The following is a 16,310-nucleotide window of genomic DNA, read 5'->3' as shown; positions in this document are numbered from 1 at the left end:
ACGCAGGACAACTCAAGGAACATGATTGGAAGATGACTCCAGCTTTGTTGGCCCTCCCCAGCCAGCAGGAAAAACATGGAGTGGGCTGCTGGTGGGGAGGAGGTAAGTGTGGAGAGATGGCTGGAGAAACATGTTTCGCCAACTCACAATCCTGGCTCTGATTTTGCACAGGGGAGCCTGACCTTCCCCTGAACGCAGCCATGCAAAGCACCCTAACCTTGTCCTTTTCATTTCACTAACGTTTTGTTTAAGCTCGGTTTCTACCTACAGCAGGATTAAGAGTAGTGCCCTTTGCTCCATGCAGGTGAGTCACTTTCCAAAATGATGGCAAGCAGAGGATCACGGCCACTCTCTGCCTCCTTGGAACATTACTTTAAATTAAGTCCTAACGATTTCAATCATCCAGACTGCTGAGAAGGACAGAAGTCTTCTAAAAAGCACCTTGCCCCTGAAACAGACCCCTTGCTCACTCCCAATGGGCATGGACGTAATTATGGGGGAAAGGGAGGGACAACAAAAGTAGTTATAGCCAATCATAACCAACCCATTTGGTTCTACCTGCGCCACAGAGTGCTTAACTTTTTGCCATCCAGAGAAGTGCCTACTTGAGAGTAAGCCCCTTCAAACTCTGTGGCAGAAAGAGGATTGCAATGTTGCCATGTGAACCATGTAATCCTATGCATGCCTTGTCTGGAGTAAACCAAGCCAACAGGACTTCCTCATCCATTTATAGAGGAGCCCTTTCAAGGAGGCTTCTCTCCTCAACAAAAACCAAACCGGCCACAGAGGGCATTCCCACGTGACATGCCCGCAGCAGCTTCGAGCAGCCAGCAGACCCCAGCCCCAGCCGCATGGAAGAGGCCTGGGAGATGGTTAGCACAGCAAGACTAGCATTGGGAGAAGGAACACACCAACAGAGGTGAATATGTGTAGCTCAGGGTTGAACTGTGGAGTCCTTGGGGTTCTCTGAGCTTGGTTCTTTCCTTGCAAACGTTTCATTGCCCGGCTAGGTGACATCTTCAGTGCTAGAATGGAGTGGGGTTTGCTCTCTGTTTATGTGCTGTGTCCTGCCTTGCCAGTGCTGGTGGGGGTGGGGGTTCTGTTTTGCTCCTCTGGTAGTTCTGCTACCACATTGGCATGTGTTTGCTGCTTGATTGTGTGCCTGGTGGTGACCTTTGCTTATCTGGGTGATGATTGCTGGAGATTGATTGCTGGTAAGGCGATCTTCTGGTCTTTTGTCTCTTTTGCATAGTATGTAGATGCTGTTAATCTCTATGTGTCTGTTGATTGCTACCTTGTCTGAATACCAGGCTTCCAAAAATTCTCTTGCGTATTTGGATTTGGCTTGGTCTAAAATGGTGACAGTTTCCCAGTTAAAACTATGGTTGAGTCTGTCCATGTGTTGTGAGATTAAGGAAATTTCATCATGTCTTCTGACTGCTAGTTGGTGCTCGTGGATGCGCTCTGCTAGTCTTCTGCCTCTCTGTCCTATGTGGTGTTTGTTACAGTCCTTACGCTGTATGTTGTAGATGACTCCTGTTTTTTCTTCTTGGGCTACTGGGTATTTTGGTTTACTTAGGATATTTTAGGGTACATCTTAACATTGATTTATTGATATATAGATCCCAAAGGAAGTAAATTAGATTTTTCCCAATTAATCTTAAAGCCTGAATATTTTCCAAATTGTTGAACCACTCAAATCAAGTTAGGCGATGATGTAGAATAGTTATCCAGAATTGCCAGGATATCATCAGCATATAAAAATAATGTATACTCTGAATCCACCAATGTAATACCAGTTATATCGCGAGATTGCTTAACAATGATTTAAATTAATTAAATCAAACAGCAACAGAGAAAGTGGACAGCTGCAATAAGGGCACACTGTAACTCAATTGATCTAGAAATCAAATGATTTGTTATTACCTACTGGTTGCAACTAATAAATTACAATCCATTTAATAAAAAAAATAGGAAGCCATTCTTAGAAATAACTTCCTTTAGAAAATTAATCTGAACCATGTCAAAGGCTTTTTCAACATCCAAAGGTGTCAACAAGGCTGAATCCGGTCTATCTTGAGTTATATCTAAAATATTTATTATTTAACATAAATAGTCTGACACCAGTCTATTTTTAATAAAGAAGATTCTGGTGGGCACTTTGGACCTGCAGGGCATGAAGTTCCTTCAAGGAAATGGGCACCAGTGTCTCTGACTGCTAATCTGTCCCTCTTTATCTGTTCAGTTGCATCCAATTTTCAAAGACTTTCTGAATTATTTTTCTCCATTCTTTCCAATGTTTGACCACTTAATTTAACATTTCTAGGTTGAAGCTAGAATTTTGCTTGACAGTATCTTTGCCAGCCTTATTTTCTAGTATCTCCAGTCCTTCCTAGCATAACTGATTTTTCTAAGGAATTTGTACGACACAACCAGATTAGACAGCCTTAGCTTGGTAATTTTAGCTTCTGGTGATATTTCTGCTTGATGCAGTCTAAACTCTCCTTGTCTGTTATTTTTGCTGTCCAAGGTGTGCGTGCAGCCATCTCCAGAGCCATAATTCAAGAGTCTACTTTCCTTCCTTCAGCCACTCATTGGTGTCCCATATTTTTTAATATAACTTTTTAATGGCTGCCGTTGGTGCGGATTTATGCAATTCTGATGGTATGCCCTCGGTTCCAGGGACTTTTCTGTTTGGCAGCTGTTCCAGTGTCTGCTACCTCATCTTGCAATATATCTTCTTCTGCTTCGGATTTCTGTTTGTGACATGGTTGAAGAATATTGCCAGTTGTACACAATTCCTCAGTGTATTCCTTCCATCTATTTTTGGTCTGCTTCTGATCATTCAGTTCGTTCCAGTTTCTCCCCCTTACCATTCCTTTGCGTGCGGTCCAAGTTTTCTCTTATTACGGCAAAAAGATCTATGCTGTATCCTTTTTGCTTCTTACCTCCATTTCTTTGTTCATTCCACATTTTTTTAGCTTTACACTGAAATTCCACATTTATTGCCTTGCTTCATCTGTTACCTGTGGCTTTTAGCTTTCCTTCTCTGTTCAGCAATTTGGATGGTTTCCACTGACAATCATCTACTTGTCTTCATTGCTTTTTGTATGGGACATGTTTCTTGGTTGTTTCATCGATCACGGGTTGTTGTTTTTTCTTTTTCATTTCTTTCCATGGTTCATCTGGTTGTTTTTCCATGGAGTAAGTCAAATCTGTTCTTTACTTTGACTGCACATAGAGATGAAATTCTGTCAATATAATTCCTGGGTTCTGTCTTCCTTTTGGTGTTGCAGAATTTGAATTTGAAATGGACTTTGGCTACAAGTTGTTGATGATCCGAGCTGCAATCTGCCCCCGGTGAATTTTTATCAGAAATAACTGATAAACTGTTTAATTGCTGGTTGGATAACACGTAATCCAAATGGCTGCAGTACGGTGTACAAGTGATGTTTTGGCTGAATAAACCATGCATTGGTGATCCTCAGCCAATGTTCTTGAAAGACCTTCATCAAGCAGTCACCTGCTTCATTCCTGTCTCCTTGTCCAAACCGCCAATTCTTTCTGCTTCTTCTTTGCCTCCAATTTTGGCACTGAAATCTCCCATGATGTATATTATGTCTCTTTTGTACATCTGTTGTAGCATTTCTTGAATGTCAGCATAGAACAGCTACATTTCTTCTTCAGATACCTCTGTTGGTAGTGCATACATTTGGAAAACTGGGACATTCAGAGGTTTATGTAGATTCAAATAGCCATTATTCTGTCAATTACTGCTCAGAAGCTTTCAACTCATTTGGTGATTTCCTTGTTTGTTCTTGATACTCCTACATTCCTTCTGATGTAGTTATTTCTGGAATAGTACTTTGTAAACTCATCTGATTGAAAGTAGTCATTTCCAGTCCAGTTGATCTTACAAATGCCAGGAATGCCAATTTTGGCCTTTGCCCTGTCCCCCCCCCCCCCCCCAATGATAATGCAGCTTCCCCTGGTTCATGCTTTTAATGCTCCACGTCTCCACATCTCATTCTTGTTCATCTTCCTCCAACACAAGCCTTTTCATCACAGGCTTCATCAATGTTCAGGCTCCCCAAGGGAGTTTCTCCTTCTCATCATTATTCCCTAGATTCCTTGTAGCACATCATTGCTCTTCCCATATTTGATACCTTCTAGCCTGGGGGAACCCACTTTCTAGTACCATCTTGGAACTTTTCTTCATGAACTGTCCATATAGCCTTTGGTGTTAATACTGGAGTAGATCACCAGGTCTTTTTCCACCCCTCCCACTGGCTTGGGACCAGTGACAAGACAAAAATCTTTATTGTGGTCAGTGACCAGTCCATAAAACACAATGCATGCATGTAGCTAATATTAATTAGCCAGTTAGGTAAATAGATTAATCAGACTGATGCACATCTTACATATTACACAACAAAATTTGGCCATAATTAAGGAAATAAAATCTTTTGAATCCAAAAGTAAAAGTTTTAAATAAAACTGACCAAAGTAACCAGGATATTTAATTAGGTGTGGGATTAACAGCTCACAATGAGTGTTGGTATAAAATGAACAGTATAATAAAACAGGTTTGATGGTTTCAATGGCTCCTTCACCACATGGGTAAAGTCTGGAACTGAATGGGATGTGCTTGTATCTCCCCTCTAAAACCACTGACAGATGCACATTAAACTGTGCCAAGGTTAAGGCCATTCTTTGGGGACAGTAATTTGGTTTAGATACCTGGTAGATCTAAAAGGGGTACGAGGGCTACTTAGAAATATGTATTATGTACTTAGAAATATATATACGTATTGATTCAGTAAATCCATCTATTTGAATATCAATGTCCATAAGGCATTGTTTAATTGCCTCTTAATTGCCTCCACCATATGTTCTTGCCCTAGTATGTGCACTTGAGTAAAGGAGAAACCCAAAAGTTCCAGTTTTTTATGTATCGCCTTTGCCCAAGAGGAGACAAAATTATCAGGAAGGACCCAAGGAGTCGGACCTACCAGAGAGAAGAGCAGTTTGGTCCAATATGTGAAAATACCTATACGGGCACTGGATTCAGTCTTTTTAACCCCAGCCCTGCAACATAAGGTTGCATTTGAAACACAACACGACTTAAAAATGGGACCGGTGTATAGATGCATTACCGTATTTTACTGATTGCAGATAGATTCTTGTTAAAACCATCACCGCTCCTTTTGGTCCAGAGTAAAAGGCATAGGGAGGCATGTTTTCTCCCAGATCTGTTTCCTACCTGTAAAACGGTACAGGTCAGATGGATCCATTTCAACAACCAAGGGCTTGTGGCATGTGTGAAGCAGGAAGGGCTGTGAAGCAAAAAACAGCTGTTAACTCCAGAATCCACTCGAAGGGGACTCTCTGAGTAAGATGAGATCAGATCAAATCCAAAATGTTGTAGCCAAAAGCCAGTGAAAGAAAAACAGTAACAAATAGACAAATACAAAAAGAGACACCAGTAATTAATATAGATGGAACTTAGTCTTTAGGATGCTCTGAGTAAGGTAAGAGACTTGGCACATACTTAAAAACCAGAGAGAAATTGACAGTAGAAATTGGCAAAAACCCCTCAAACAATCACAGTTCTTGAGAGTCCTTGGGGTGCCATGACGGAATGGATTCCATTTCATCAGAATTCATCTGATTGCCTTCTGTAGAAATATGGTAGCCCACATAATCCAAGGCACATCAAAGAAACATTTATCCAGCTTAACATATAAATTGTGCTGATGATGCTATTGTAATGTAATTGAAACCTGTTTAGTGTGGGTAGTTGGATCTTCACAATAAATCAGTAAATCATCCAAATTAACTGTCCAAACTTTGTCCAATGAGAAAATATGATTCATAAATCTCATGAAGTTTGATGGAGCATAAATAATTACGGAGTATTCAAAGGTTCCATAATAAGGGTCGTACTGCTCTTTTACACAAATTAAGTTCTGGTGGGCTCCTCTGAAATCTCATTTAGTGAAGATGTGTGCTTTCTGTAAGGCCAATTCAGACACAGATAGGAATTTGAGCCCCAGAAATAAGATTTATAGCACAGCCACAGAATAGATGGAGAAGCAGAAGGTCCATGCTTTCTCCTACCCAGAAAGATCAGCATAAGCAGAGTATTTAGTAAGATGGGGAAATGTCCTGGTAGTGGGAGGGGATTTTAAGCCTTGCACGTGATGAGTTTCTTGTGTCTAAGAGTCAAATGTAATGGTTACTGATCTCAGTGAATATATGAACTGGAAATTTGAGCCCAATTCCATTCTAAGTACCAATAGAAGTGAATATGTGTAGCTCAGGTTGAACTGTGGAGTCCTTGGGGTTCTCTGACCTTGGTTCTTTCCTTGCAAACGTTTCATTGCCCGGCTAGGTGACATCTTCAGTGCTAGAATGGAGTGGGGTTTGCTCTCTGTTTATGTGCTGTGTCCTGCCTTGCCAGTGCTGGTGGGGGTGGGGGTTCTGTTTTGCTCTTCTGGTAGTTCTTCAATTGGCATGTGTTTGCTGCTTGATTGTGTGCCTGGTGGTGACCTTTGCTTATCTGGGTGATGATTGCTGGAGATTGATTGCTGGTAAGGCGATCTTCTGGTCTTTTGTCTCTTTTGCATAGTATGTAGATGCTGTTAATCTCTATGTGTCTGTTGATTGCTACCTTGTCTGAATACCAGGCTTCCAAGAATTCTCTTGTGTAGTTGGATTTAGCTTGGTCTAAAATGGTGACAGTTTCCGAGTTAAAACTATGGTTGAGTCTGTCCATGTGTTGTGAGATTAAGTAATGTTGCAAATTCTTGATCATTGTAGATGGTGACTGAGAGAGATCCGTGTATTCGTAAATTGGCCCCCATCAAAGGAATCTGCCATCTAAAGTTTCTATCCTCCCAGGACAGAATGGATGGGGGGACAAAGCAGATGTAATTACAGGGTCTATGAAGTTGCTCTAAGTGCCAAAGGCTGTTGTTCTATTGTTGGGCCACGCTAAGTCTGAAGCATAAGTTGTGAATTGACTGAGTTCCAGTTACTTTCTGGATGTCCCCACCTCTGAGCCCTCTTAAGAAGCCCTCATTTTCCAAAAAGCCAGCTTTATAGCATTTTAAGCATCTCTTTGCAGAGTGCCCTCCACCCCCACTGCACAAGTATGATATTTAGTCACTGCTCCTTAGCAAGGCATTCTTGTGCAGAATGGCCAGATCTAGCACAAGGAAGATATAGACTGCGCATTCATAGTCAGTGCTTTTTTCTACCTGAAAATAAACCCCTATTAGTTTCCAATGCATGGGTTTAGGATTTGAACCCTCCAATGGGGGTGGGGGGAGTGAAAGATAGTAGTGGCATTGCTCCCTTCCATCCGTGCACTGCTCTGCTTCTTCAAATCTTTCACTTATGCCCAGGGAGAATTGGATTAATGCTTTCAATGACTCCGGGTGCTCAATCATTATTTATTTAAGATTCATGTCATTCAAATGAGATTATCCTGTATTTCAGCAGATAGACCTTCTTTGAACTGGTTGACTAAGACTAATTCACTCCCGCCCACTTCCTGAGCTAACAACTGAAAATCAGCCATGTATGCTCACACTCAACATTTACCTTGTCATACGTGCCAGAGTTGGCTGTCACCCATTTTGTGGGATTATTAAATGCTTTCATATAATTGTCAGTATCCAGGATGTTCTGTTACAGAAAAGGAATCAATCATTTTGCAGCTCCTCCAGTTAACAGGCCATTTAGAAATCCTACATGGGAGCAATCAATGGAAAATTCTACCCACCTTAAAGAATAGTATAATTCACACTGAATAAAAAGTCATATATGTTCTGGGATCTCCATTGTAACTGTCAGGCAAAGAGACAACGCACTGCTGCTGGAGTACAGCGGCTGTTGCTATAATTCCCCTTGCCCTTGCTGTAGGACCCACAGAGGAAAGCCTGGGAGCATCAGGCAGTGGTGAATGCCAGCCCACCTGCAGAGCTGGGCTCAACTGCTCCATCTGGCCTCTACCTGGTTCTAAGGTAGTGGCCCGTGATTCAGCTCGGGAACAGGGCACTGACAATTTGTTCCAAGGTCAACAGAGTTGCAAGAAGCCTGGTAGTCCTGGCCCGGGTCTGGGAAAACTCAGTCTCCTCCCATTGTGCGGGAGCTGGAGTTGCTGGTCCTCTCTCTGTACAGACTGAAACTGGAATTAAAAGGCTCACAGGCAGAGAGGCCAGGACACCGCTCTTGATGATATTCCTTTATTTTTTTATTTATATATCAAATGTGTCACCACCCATATCGTTGAAATGACTCTGGGCAGTTTACAGCAGAGATAAAATCTATTAAAATACAATATAAAAACAATATTAATAATAGATAAATCCCACGAATGATTTACGAGAACTGGCGAATAACTCAGGGAGCGCCCAGAGGGCCAACCACCCCCAGGGACGATTAGGGCGCCCATCGCCCCCTACAAGCTGGCAGAGCCAGGTGTTTACAAGGAAGCCTTCGTCAGGACCGGCAACTGCAAGCTAGCCGCGCGTGTGCGCGTGAGACCAGGGTGCAAGGGCTAAAAGGTGACTCGCATCGTAGTGGGCCAGAGCCCTTTTCCGGCTGGAGGCGCAGCTGAAATCGGTGCCTCGTGGCGGCGGCAGACCGCCGGTTCTGGCCTCACCCCATTCAGCCCTCCCGCTCCTTCCCAACTACCGGGGGCCGCAGCCGAGGGACTCGGCCTCCCGGCAGAGCGCCGCTCGGGGAGAGCGGGGCAGGTGCCGCGACTCCGTCTTTGGACCCGGGTCCTGGTCCACGCTCGGCCGCGGAAGCGCGGGGGCATCTCGGCCCAGCCCCTTTCTCGGGCGGCGGCCATGGGGAAGAACGGGGCGAGGGAGCCCCGGGGCTCTGGCGGGAAGAGCGGGATGCGCCGGGGCGGCTTTCGCTCGCCCGCTTCGTAAGGCATCAGCGCGTCTTAGCCAGTAACAGGAGCCGGACGATCCTCCCGGCCCTTCGTGCTGGCTGCAGAGGAAGGGAAGCCCCCCCCCATTCATTCATTCGTTCGTTCGTTCATTCGGCCCATTTCACAGACGCCAAGCCGGACAGACGCCTCAGCGCCGCCTCCCGCCCCGCTCGCCGGCCCGGGGGCACCGGCGGTCGGAGGAGGACGTCCCCCGAGCGCGGCGGGGGGGCCGGGACGGCGTTCGCGGAAAGAAACCGAGCAGAGGCCGGGAGCGAAGGGGCCGCGGGCGGCCCCGGCCCGCCGACGGCGCTCGCCTTCCCCCGCGCTGCGCGTCGCACCGCGGGAGGCCGCTTCCCGGACACGGCAGGGGCGCCCCCCGCCTCGCCTCGCCTCGCCTCGCCCGCGGAGGCTCCCCGGCCCGGCGCGCCGCGTCCAGAGCCCGCCCGAGGCCTCGAGAGGCTTGGCCGGCGCCCCCAGAAGCGCCTCCGCGGAAGGACCGGGCGAAGAGGGGCGCGCCCGGAGAGGCGCCTCCGCTGCGGCCCCTTTAAGGGGGCCGAACGGCGGCCGGTCACGTGGCCCCCTCTCGGGGCGGGTGAGGGGGAAAAAGCGGAAGAGCGGCTTTTCTTCCTTTGTCATAATGCGCTGGGTCACGTGAGACCGCAGGAGGCGCGCTGTGACGCCTGCGCAGTCCGGCGCCTGGCTCGCCCTTCGGCGTGCGTTGTGCGGCCAGGGAGGCGGCTGTTCCCCTCACGTCCTGCCTCCCTCTGCGGCCCTGCGGCTGCCGGCCGGGAGACCCCGGAGCGGAGGAGGAGCCGCCACCGCCGCCGGAGCAGCAGCGAAGGAGCGCCGCCGCCGCCGCCGTGAGGAGGCCGCCGAGGCCGCGATCCGGGAGGGAGGAGGGGGAGGAGGAGGGGAGGGCGGCAGCGAGGCGAGGCGAGCCGCTGCCGCCGCCGCCGGGAGGAAAGCGAGGCCCGTCGAGAGCGAAGGAGGAAGGACCCGCCGCCGCCGCCATGTTGGAGGCCTAGCCGGCCCAGCGCCGCGCCTGACAGGACCCGCCGCGAGGGCTATGGCCGGGCGAAGCGGCCTCTGAGGAGAGGAGAGGAGAGGAGCCAAGCCGAGCCCGCCGCCCGCCCGCCCGCCCGCCCGCCAGCCATGTCCTGCGTGCACTACAAGTTCTCGTCGAAGCTCAACTATGACACGGTCACCTTCGACGGGCTGCACATCTCGCTCTGCGACCTCAAGCGCCAGATCATGGGCCGCGAGAAGCTCAAGGCGGCCGACTGCGACCTCCAGATCACCAACGCCCAGACCAAAGAAGGTAGGCCGGCCGGCCGGCGGGGGCGGCGGGCACGTGGCGCGGCCTGGCCCGGCCCGGCGACCGCGGGCGCCTCCCCAACGGCAGGCGGGCGGGCAGGCGCCGGGCCGGAGCCTTTGTCCCGCCAGTTCGGCGGAGGCCCCGTCGGGGACGGTGGGAGGATCTGGCTCGGCGCTGCTCGGGATCCTCGCCTGCTCTTCCCCGCGATCCGTGTCCGTTGTTCCCGCTGATGACACACCAGGACTTTTTTTTAGATTTTATCAGCCCCGCCTTTATTAATATGCTTGTGAATAACTCAAGGCGGCGAACGTCCCTAATCCTCCCCTCCTCCTCTCTTCCGCACAACAACCCTGCGAGGTGGGCTGGGCTGAGGGAGAGGGACCGGCCCAGAGTCACCCAGCCGGCTTTGCTGCCTCAGGCGGGACTAGAACTCGCCGCCTCCTGCTTTCTGGGCCTGGAGCCTTCACCGCGAGACCAGCCTTTGTTTCAACGGATGGAAATTGACATGCTCGCTTTATTATTTAGTTGTATGGCCACCCATCTCAAATACAGTACATGATTCCAGGCAGCTAACGATATTGAAAGTGATTAAAAAAAAAACACGTGAAATCTAAAGCAGCTGGGAAAAGAATTATAAAAGCCAGGCACCTCACACCAGACTTTCTGTAGAGCATTTGAAGTTTGGCAGGAATAGTTCACTCCAATAGCTTTCTTGAGTTGAATTTTTCAGATATATAAGGATTCAGAATGGTGTCATCATTTTTAGACAGGCTCATTTTGCTCAGCTGCATGGGGCAAATACATTGCCAGATATATCCTGTTTATATTCCTATCAGATATTGTCATTTTTTTTTTTTTTGGTGAGACAAAGATTAACAGTATTTACAGTGGATTGAAAAAAATCAGATTTGATTTTAAATAAGGATTTCCATTAATAATAAGTTTTAATATTCTCTCTCTTGAAGAATAAACTGACTAATGTTAAATCTGAGTATAAACATGTTAGCCAAGCTGTCAGTTTGTAAGCTAGAGCTACCAGATTTGTGAATTGAAGAATTTGCTGTATAGAAGAACCAATTAAATCATTTCTCAGATTTCACTATTTACACTTTGCCTATGCAATGTATGCCTTTCAGTTTCCCATTATCTAAACAAGCTATTTAGTTCATGCAGTGAAAACAGGAATAATATTTAAAAAGTAAAATCTGTCCATTAAACAGTTTCTGATACTCCCCTATGTATCTTCACCAATTATCCTGGCTTCTGATTATAAGACTAGAATTCTAATAAAGGAGTTCTCTGTGTTGATTAAAAAAACTAGCATTTGCAAATATTTATTTATTAAATTTATATGCCGCCCATCTCCCCCAGATGGGGAGATATTGTTGCCACAAATATTGCCACAAAGAGATGTAAAGCAGGCCTGCTTGCAAGAATAGAACAACTGGAATCATTAACTGGAGGTTGAGTCATGGCAACTGGACTTTTCTTTTGGTTAGAGACCTTTCACTACTTGCCCAAGCAGCTTCTTCAGTCTAAAAAAGTTGGTTAGGGGGACCCCATAAAAGTCTTCCAGGGTGGCTGTGTTTCTTACTAGCATGATAGGCTCCTTGAAGGGACAATAGGAGATGTGATTAGTAGAGTCTTTGAGATGTAGATGTCTTACTCTTAGTCCCTCACTCGTCCCCAGGGTGATGTTAAGTGTTGCCTTCCTGGTGAACTTTTGAACTGTTCTTAACTGGGGACTGTTGAAAGGGCAGCCTGGAAAATGGGAGACAAGTTGTCTCAGACACAAATGAGTGAGGGACTAGGAGTAAGACATCTACATCTCCAAGACTCTACTAATCACATTTCCTGTTATCCCTTCAACGAGCCTATCATGCTAGTAAGAAATACAGCCACCCTGGAAGTCTTTTATGGGGTCGGTCCCCCTAACCAACTTTTTTAGACTGAAGAAGCTGCTTGGACAAGTAGCGAAGGGTCCAAAAACCAAAAGAAAAGTCCAGTTGCCATGACTCAACCTCCAGACAATTCCACCTGGATGACTGAGAATCTTCATAAACATAAAATCATTAACTGTAAACATGGATTAGTGGTGAGAGTTAAACCACTGTTTAAAAAATTTATTTCAGCTTCCTGATTTCATAATTTAGAGTATAGAGATTAATATTAAGCACCTATCCTGAGCATATCGTTTTATGACAAAGGTTAATTTGTCATAATTTAAATCAATGCAATTTGAATCGCTTCTCATGAAAATTGAATTATTTAAATCACTTGTCAGAAAAGATTTTTTTTAATTATTTTCTAGAAGAAGTATTGTTTAAAATAATTGTAATGCATATGATCAGAACTTGGAAATAGATTTAAGTTTTAGTAACAAAAGGTCGGTACACACTATATATTACCTCAGTTGTATATTCTGTTTTTCAGAATCATTAAGTGAATTGGTTTCTGTTTAGTAAGTCATGAATTTACTATATAGTAAGGGGTTCTTTGCCATGCTATGCTAGTTTTTTTTTTTTTAATTAATGCTTTTTAGTTGTGCTAGTTCGTAATCAAATCATTAGAACTCAGAACCAGAAGTGCATGGGGTGGGTGCAGAAACATGTTCTGCTTACACGCTGTTTCTGTTCTTCTCACCTCTGCTTTTAAATCCAGGCTTCTCCTCTTCACCCAGATCCACTCCATCCCCATCCCCCAAATGCAGTTAACTTATCTTTGCCCCTTTGAAGAGAGGTGAGCTCTGACTATAGGATGCATTTGCAAGGCTGATCTGGCCTGTTACTTCTCATTGTCATATGCAGTGGTCAGCAAACATATGGAATATAATTAGAACACAGTGATGAATTTGACTTCAGTTAATTTGTTTTTTCAGAATACTTAAGTATTTTAAACATCCAGCTTAAATTTTAAAAATTGGGTTTAATTCATCCTATGTTGTAATTAGATATGCTTTGTGAAAGGTTTCAGTAGTTCTAATTCATTGGTGTTGGTTCAAGTAGATCATAATAGAAATACAGCTGGTGTGTGTGTAAAGGTATAAATCAAAAGATGGAATAGTTACGTATGGAAGGCTGATGAAGTTATTTTAGTTTTAGTGTGAGCAGCCTTTTGTTGATAAATACATATTTTTTTCCTTACTTTTGAGGGCTGTGATGGATGAGGCCATGATTGGGGGGCTGATTTTAATGCTATTCTAACATTAAAATCATTGTTACATTTCTCTATTTTGATTTCTTGGCATTATGTAATTTGGGAGCTGTGTGCATCTCTCTTGCTTGTTGCTCACCACTCCCTAGATTACTGTGATGCACTGTCTATACAGTTACTTTCCTGGGACAAAATTGGCAAAGTATCTATAGACCCATTTAGGCTAAGGCTACTTGGCAGTGCATCATGCTAACAATGCCAGATCTGCTATTTAGTAGATTTGTTTAGGATTGCCTTGATGAACTATGCAACGCAGACTTTCATGCACTCTTAGCTACAAGAATATATTGTAGCAATGAAGTCGCCAGTAGTTTAATTCAACTCAAAGAGGACTACCTAATTTTTATAAACATCACACCATGATTGCACAGATACTATTTTAAAATAATATCTTATTCAATGTTTATTTGGAATTACTGGATGCACGAATACTTTAAATAAAATCTTACATCTGGTAACACATTTAGTAGACAGTCCATAGATGTTAACATTTACTATACATTCTGCTCCTAATGTAAATTTCAAATTTTGAATAACCACAAAGTACTGAATTTTTTATTGGCATGCATAAATTTAGTTAATATTATGAAAAATAGCTAAGTTGTCCACTACATGCTGCTTAAGAATAGAGGGTGTTAATTACCCTGCCTGATTATGCCAAGAATTCATGCAATTTGGTGGCTCATTGGGAGAAACTCTGCATTTCAAACAGGAACTCCTGCCAAGTGTGTTTGTGTTTTTCCTTCTTCTCTTAGAGTATACTGATGATAATGCCCTGATTCCCAAGAACTCGTCTGTTATTGTCAGAAGAATTCCTATTGGAGGAGTAAAATGTACAAGCAAAACATATGTCATGTAAGTGTCTATCTTGATTTTTAAGAAATAAGCTTGGGTTCTTATTTGATATTTCTTTTACAAGTTCTCTTGGTAATTAAAAAAGAAATGTATACCTTCTAGTATGGGTATGTTTGTCTCAAAATGTTTTTTTTTAATTGTGAACATTTTGTGAAATTCCATTCTCAAAACTTTTGAAATAACACATTTTGCTTACCCCTACCTTGTAGATACTCATTAAAATAAAACAGGATTTGGACTATTATGCAAACTTGGTGACTGTCAGGAAAGATGCAGTATTGATTTCTGTTGTCATGTGATCATTGCATCTTATCTTGAATATCTTCCAGATAGGATAGAATTACTTTATATTTTGACTGTTTTTAGTGGCCATAGTTCAAACTATAAAAATAATTTTGTGTAATATTTAACATATATCTGCTAATTGTAAATTGTTGCCCATTTCAGGCTCTGTGGAATTAGTCACTCTAGAAACATGAACTAGTTCATTATCATCAGATATTGCTATGTTTAAATATAAAAAGGTAGAATATGCAGGAAAGTTTCTTGGGCCTGATTGTCTAGAATAGGAAAAGCTGTTCAACTGACCAGGAATTCTTGGGTTTTGAGCTCCTTTGTCTTCTACTATTGAAATGAAGGTGTATTGGCAAGAGCAGTGGAGCTCAGCTAGGACATGATTCAGGTGGATATTGTCTTGGAGGATTATTCTTTGTCCTCTATCCTTATTTTAAAAGAGTACTGCTCTGGGAACCTATGTACATAGTATAATAGTAAGTTGTACCCAATAACATCTTAACCAGTAGTTTAATATACGAATAGCACATCTAAGTAAAGAGTGGTGCAAGATTTGATAATTCAGCATTTAGTTACTGAGATGCAGAGATACTATGTTAATATTCAACAAATGATTAATGGTGAATATTGCCTTGTTCCTTTAACTAAGGCAGAATACAAATTATTCATATTTGTGCTACCTTGAGCTTTGAAGGTGTAAATATGTGGGGTAGGGCTTTAAATATATCCCAGAACACTGTTAGCTTGTGACTTTTTGCTGCCCAAAGTAGAACCAGGCTTGTGCTCCTCCAGTTGTGCGTACCTGTAGGCTTTGCTTTGTTTTGTAGCGTTAGAGTTCAGCTTCTGGCTCTTCTTCAGTGAGATATGGACCCCTAGAGCCGTTTGAATTTGGCAGGCTGCAAGTTCTATAATATGCCTTGGATGTCAAGCCCTACAGGGAAATTTAAAATAAAATATTAAGAATCAGAAATTCAGAGGGATTTTTAAATTTTAAAAAAGTTACTTTATCTTGCTGCTTATTATGACATAATTAGGGGAAGTATCTGTTGAAGAGGTTTTGAATCCTGGGGACATATGTATTTGACCTAGTCTAGAACATAAAGCGGAAAAGCTAGTTTCTACTTAAATCACAGGAACTGTGATTCTTTATGGAGGTCTCCTTATCTTTTATGGCAACAAGGGAGAGGCAGCTTTTGCTTCCAATTTTAAATTAGATTCATCTTTTATAGCCATCCAGATTTAAAACTGATTTGCTTTACTCTGCCAAATCATCATTTTGAATATTGCCTTGTTTTCATTAATTTAGGCTTAAAATACAGTTTCCTGAATTTAGATGTCATGAGGATCTAAGCTTCATATAAAATCAGGAGGGAGGCTATGAAAGAAGAGAAGTTGTGAGTCCATATGAATCATTTATATGGCAAGCAACAGTGGTTTCCCATTACATTTGAACTAGGGTATTATGTTGTATACCATGTAAGACATCTTTTTAAAGAGACAAGCCATAGATGCAACAAAAACTTCCACTTTCGCAAGGCAGATATTTTTATAAGCCTTTTATTTTGATATAGGAACCAACAGAGTAATTAGGCTGAGAATATTGTATGCATATGAAATGTATATAGAAATGCAAATGCATTGAAAGTACATACTGAACACCTTCTGAACTACAAAGAGTAGTTG

At 43.6% G+C, this 16,310-nt stretch overlaps 1 protein-coding gene across 7 annotated transcripts in view; it reads left to right on the top strand.

The window, feature by feature from the left end:
- The first annotated feature begins 9,644 nt into the window (after positions 1-9,644).
- The window catches only part of RBBP6 (RB binding protein 6, ubiquitin ligase), a 35,395-nt gene continuing 28,729 nt past the window's right edge, over positions 9,645-16,310 (top strand). For 6 of the 7 annotated variants that reach the window (XM_088152150.1, XM_088152117.1, XM_088152148.1 and 3 more), the window contains exons 1-2: positions 9,645-10,268; positions 14,234-14,333. In XM_088152150.1, the coding sequence (XP_088008276.1) occupies positions 10,103-10,268; positions 14,234-14,333 (266 nt within the window). In that variant the 5' untranslated portion in view covers positions 9,645-10,102. Of the gene's footprint in view, positions 10,269-14,231; positions 14,334-16,310 lie in introns of those variants that run through there. The other variant, XM_025174576.2, reaches the window with a different exon arrangement.

This window comes from Python bivittatus, unplaced genomic scaffold, assembly GCF_059951505.1.
Source record: "Python bivittatus isolate LINGU-HERP-01145 unplaced genomic scaffold, Pbiv_v1 ctg000030_np1212, whole genome shotgun sequence".
Taxonomy (NCBI): domain Eukaryota; kingdom Metazoa; phylum Chordata; class Lepidosauria; order Squamata; family Pythonidae; genus Python; species Python bivittatus.
Note: the sequence above shows the minus strand (reverse complement) of the source record. Positions and strands in the feature narration are given on the sequence as shown.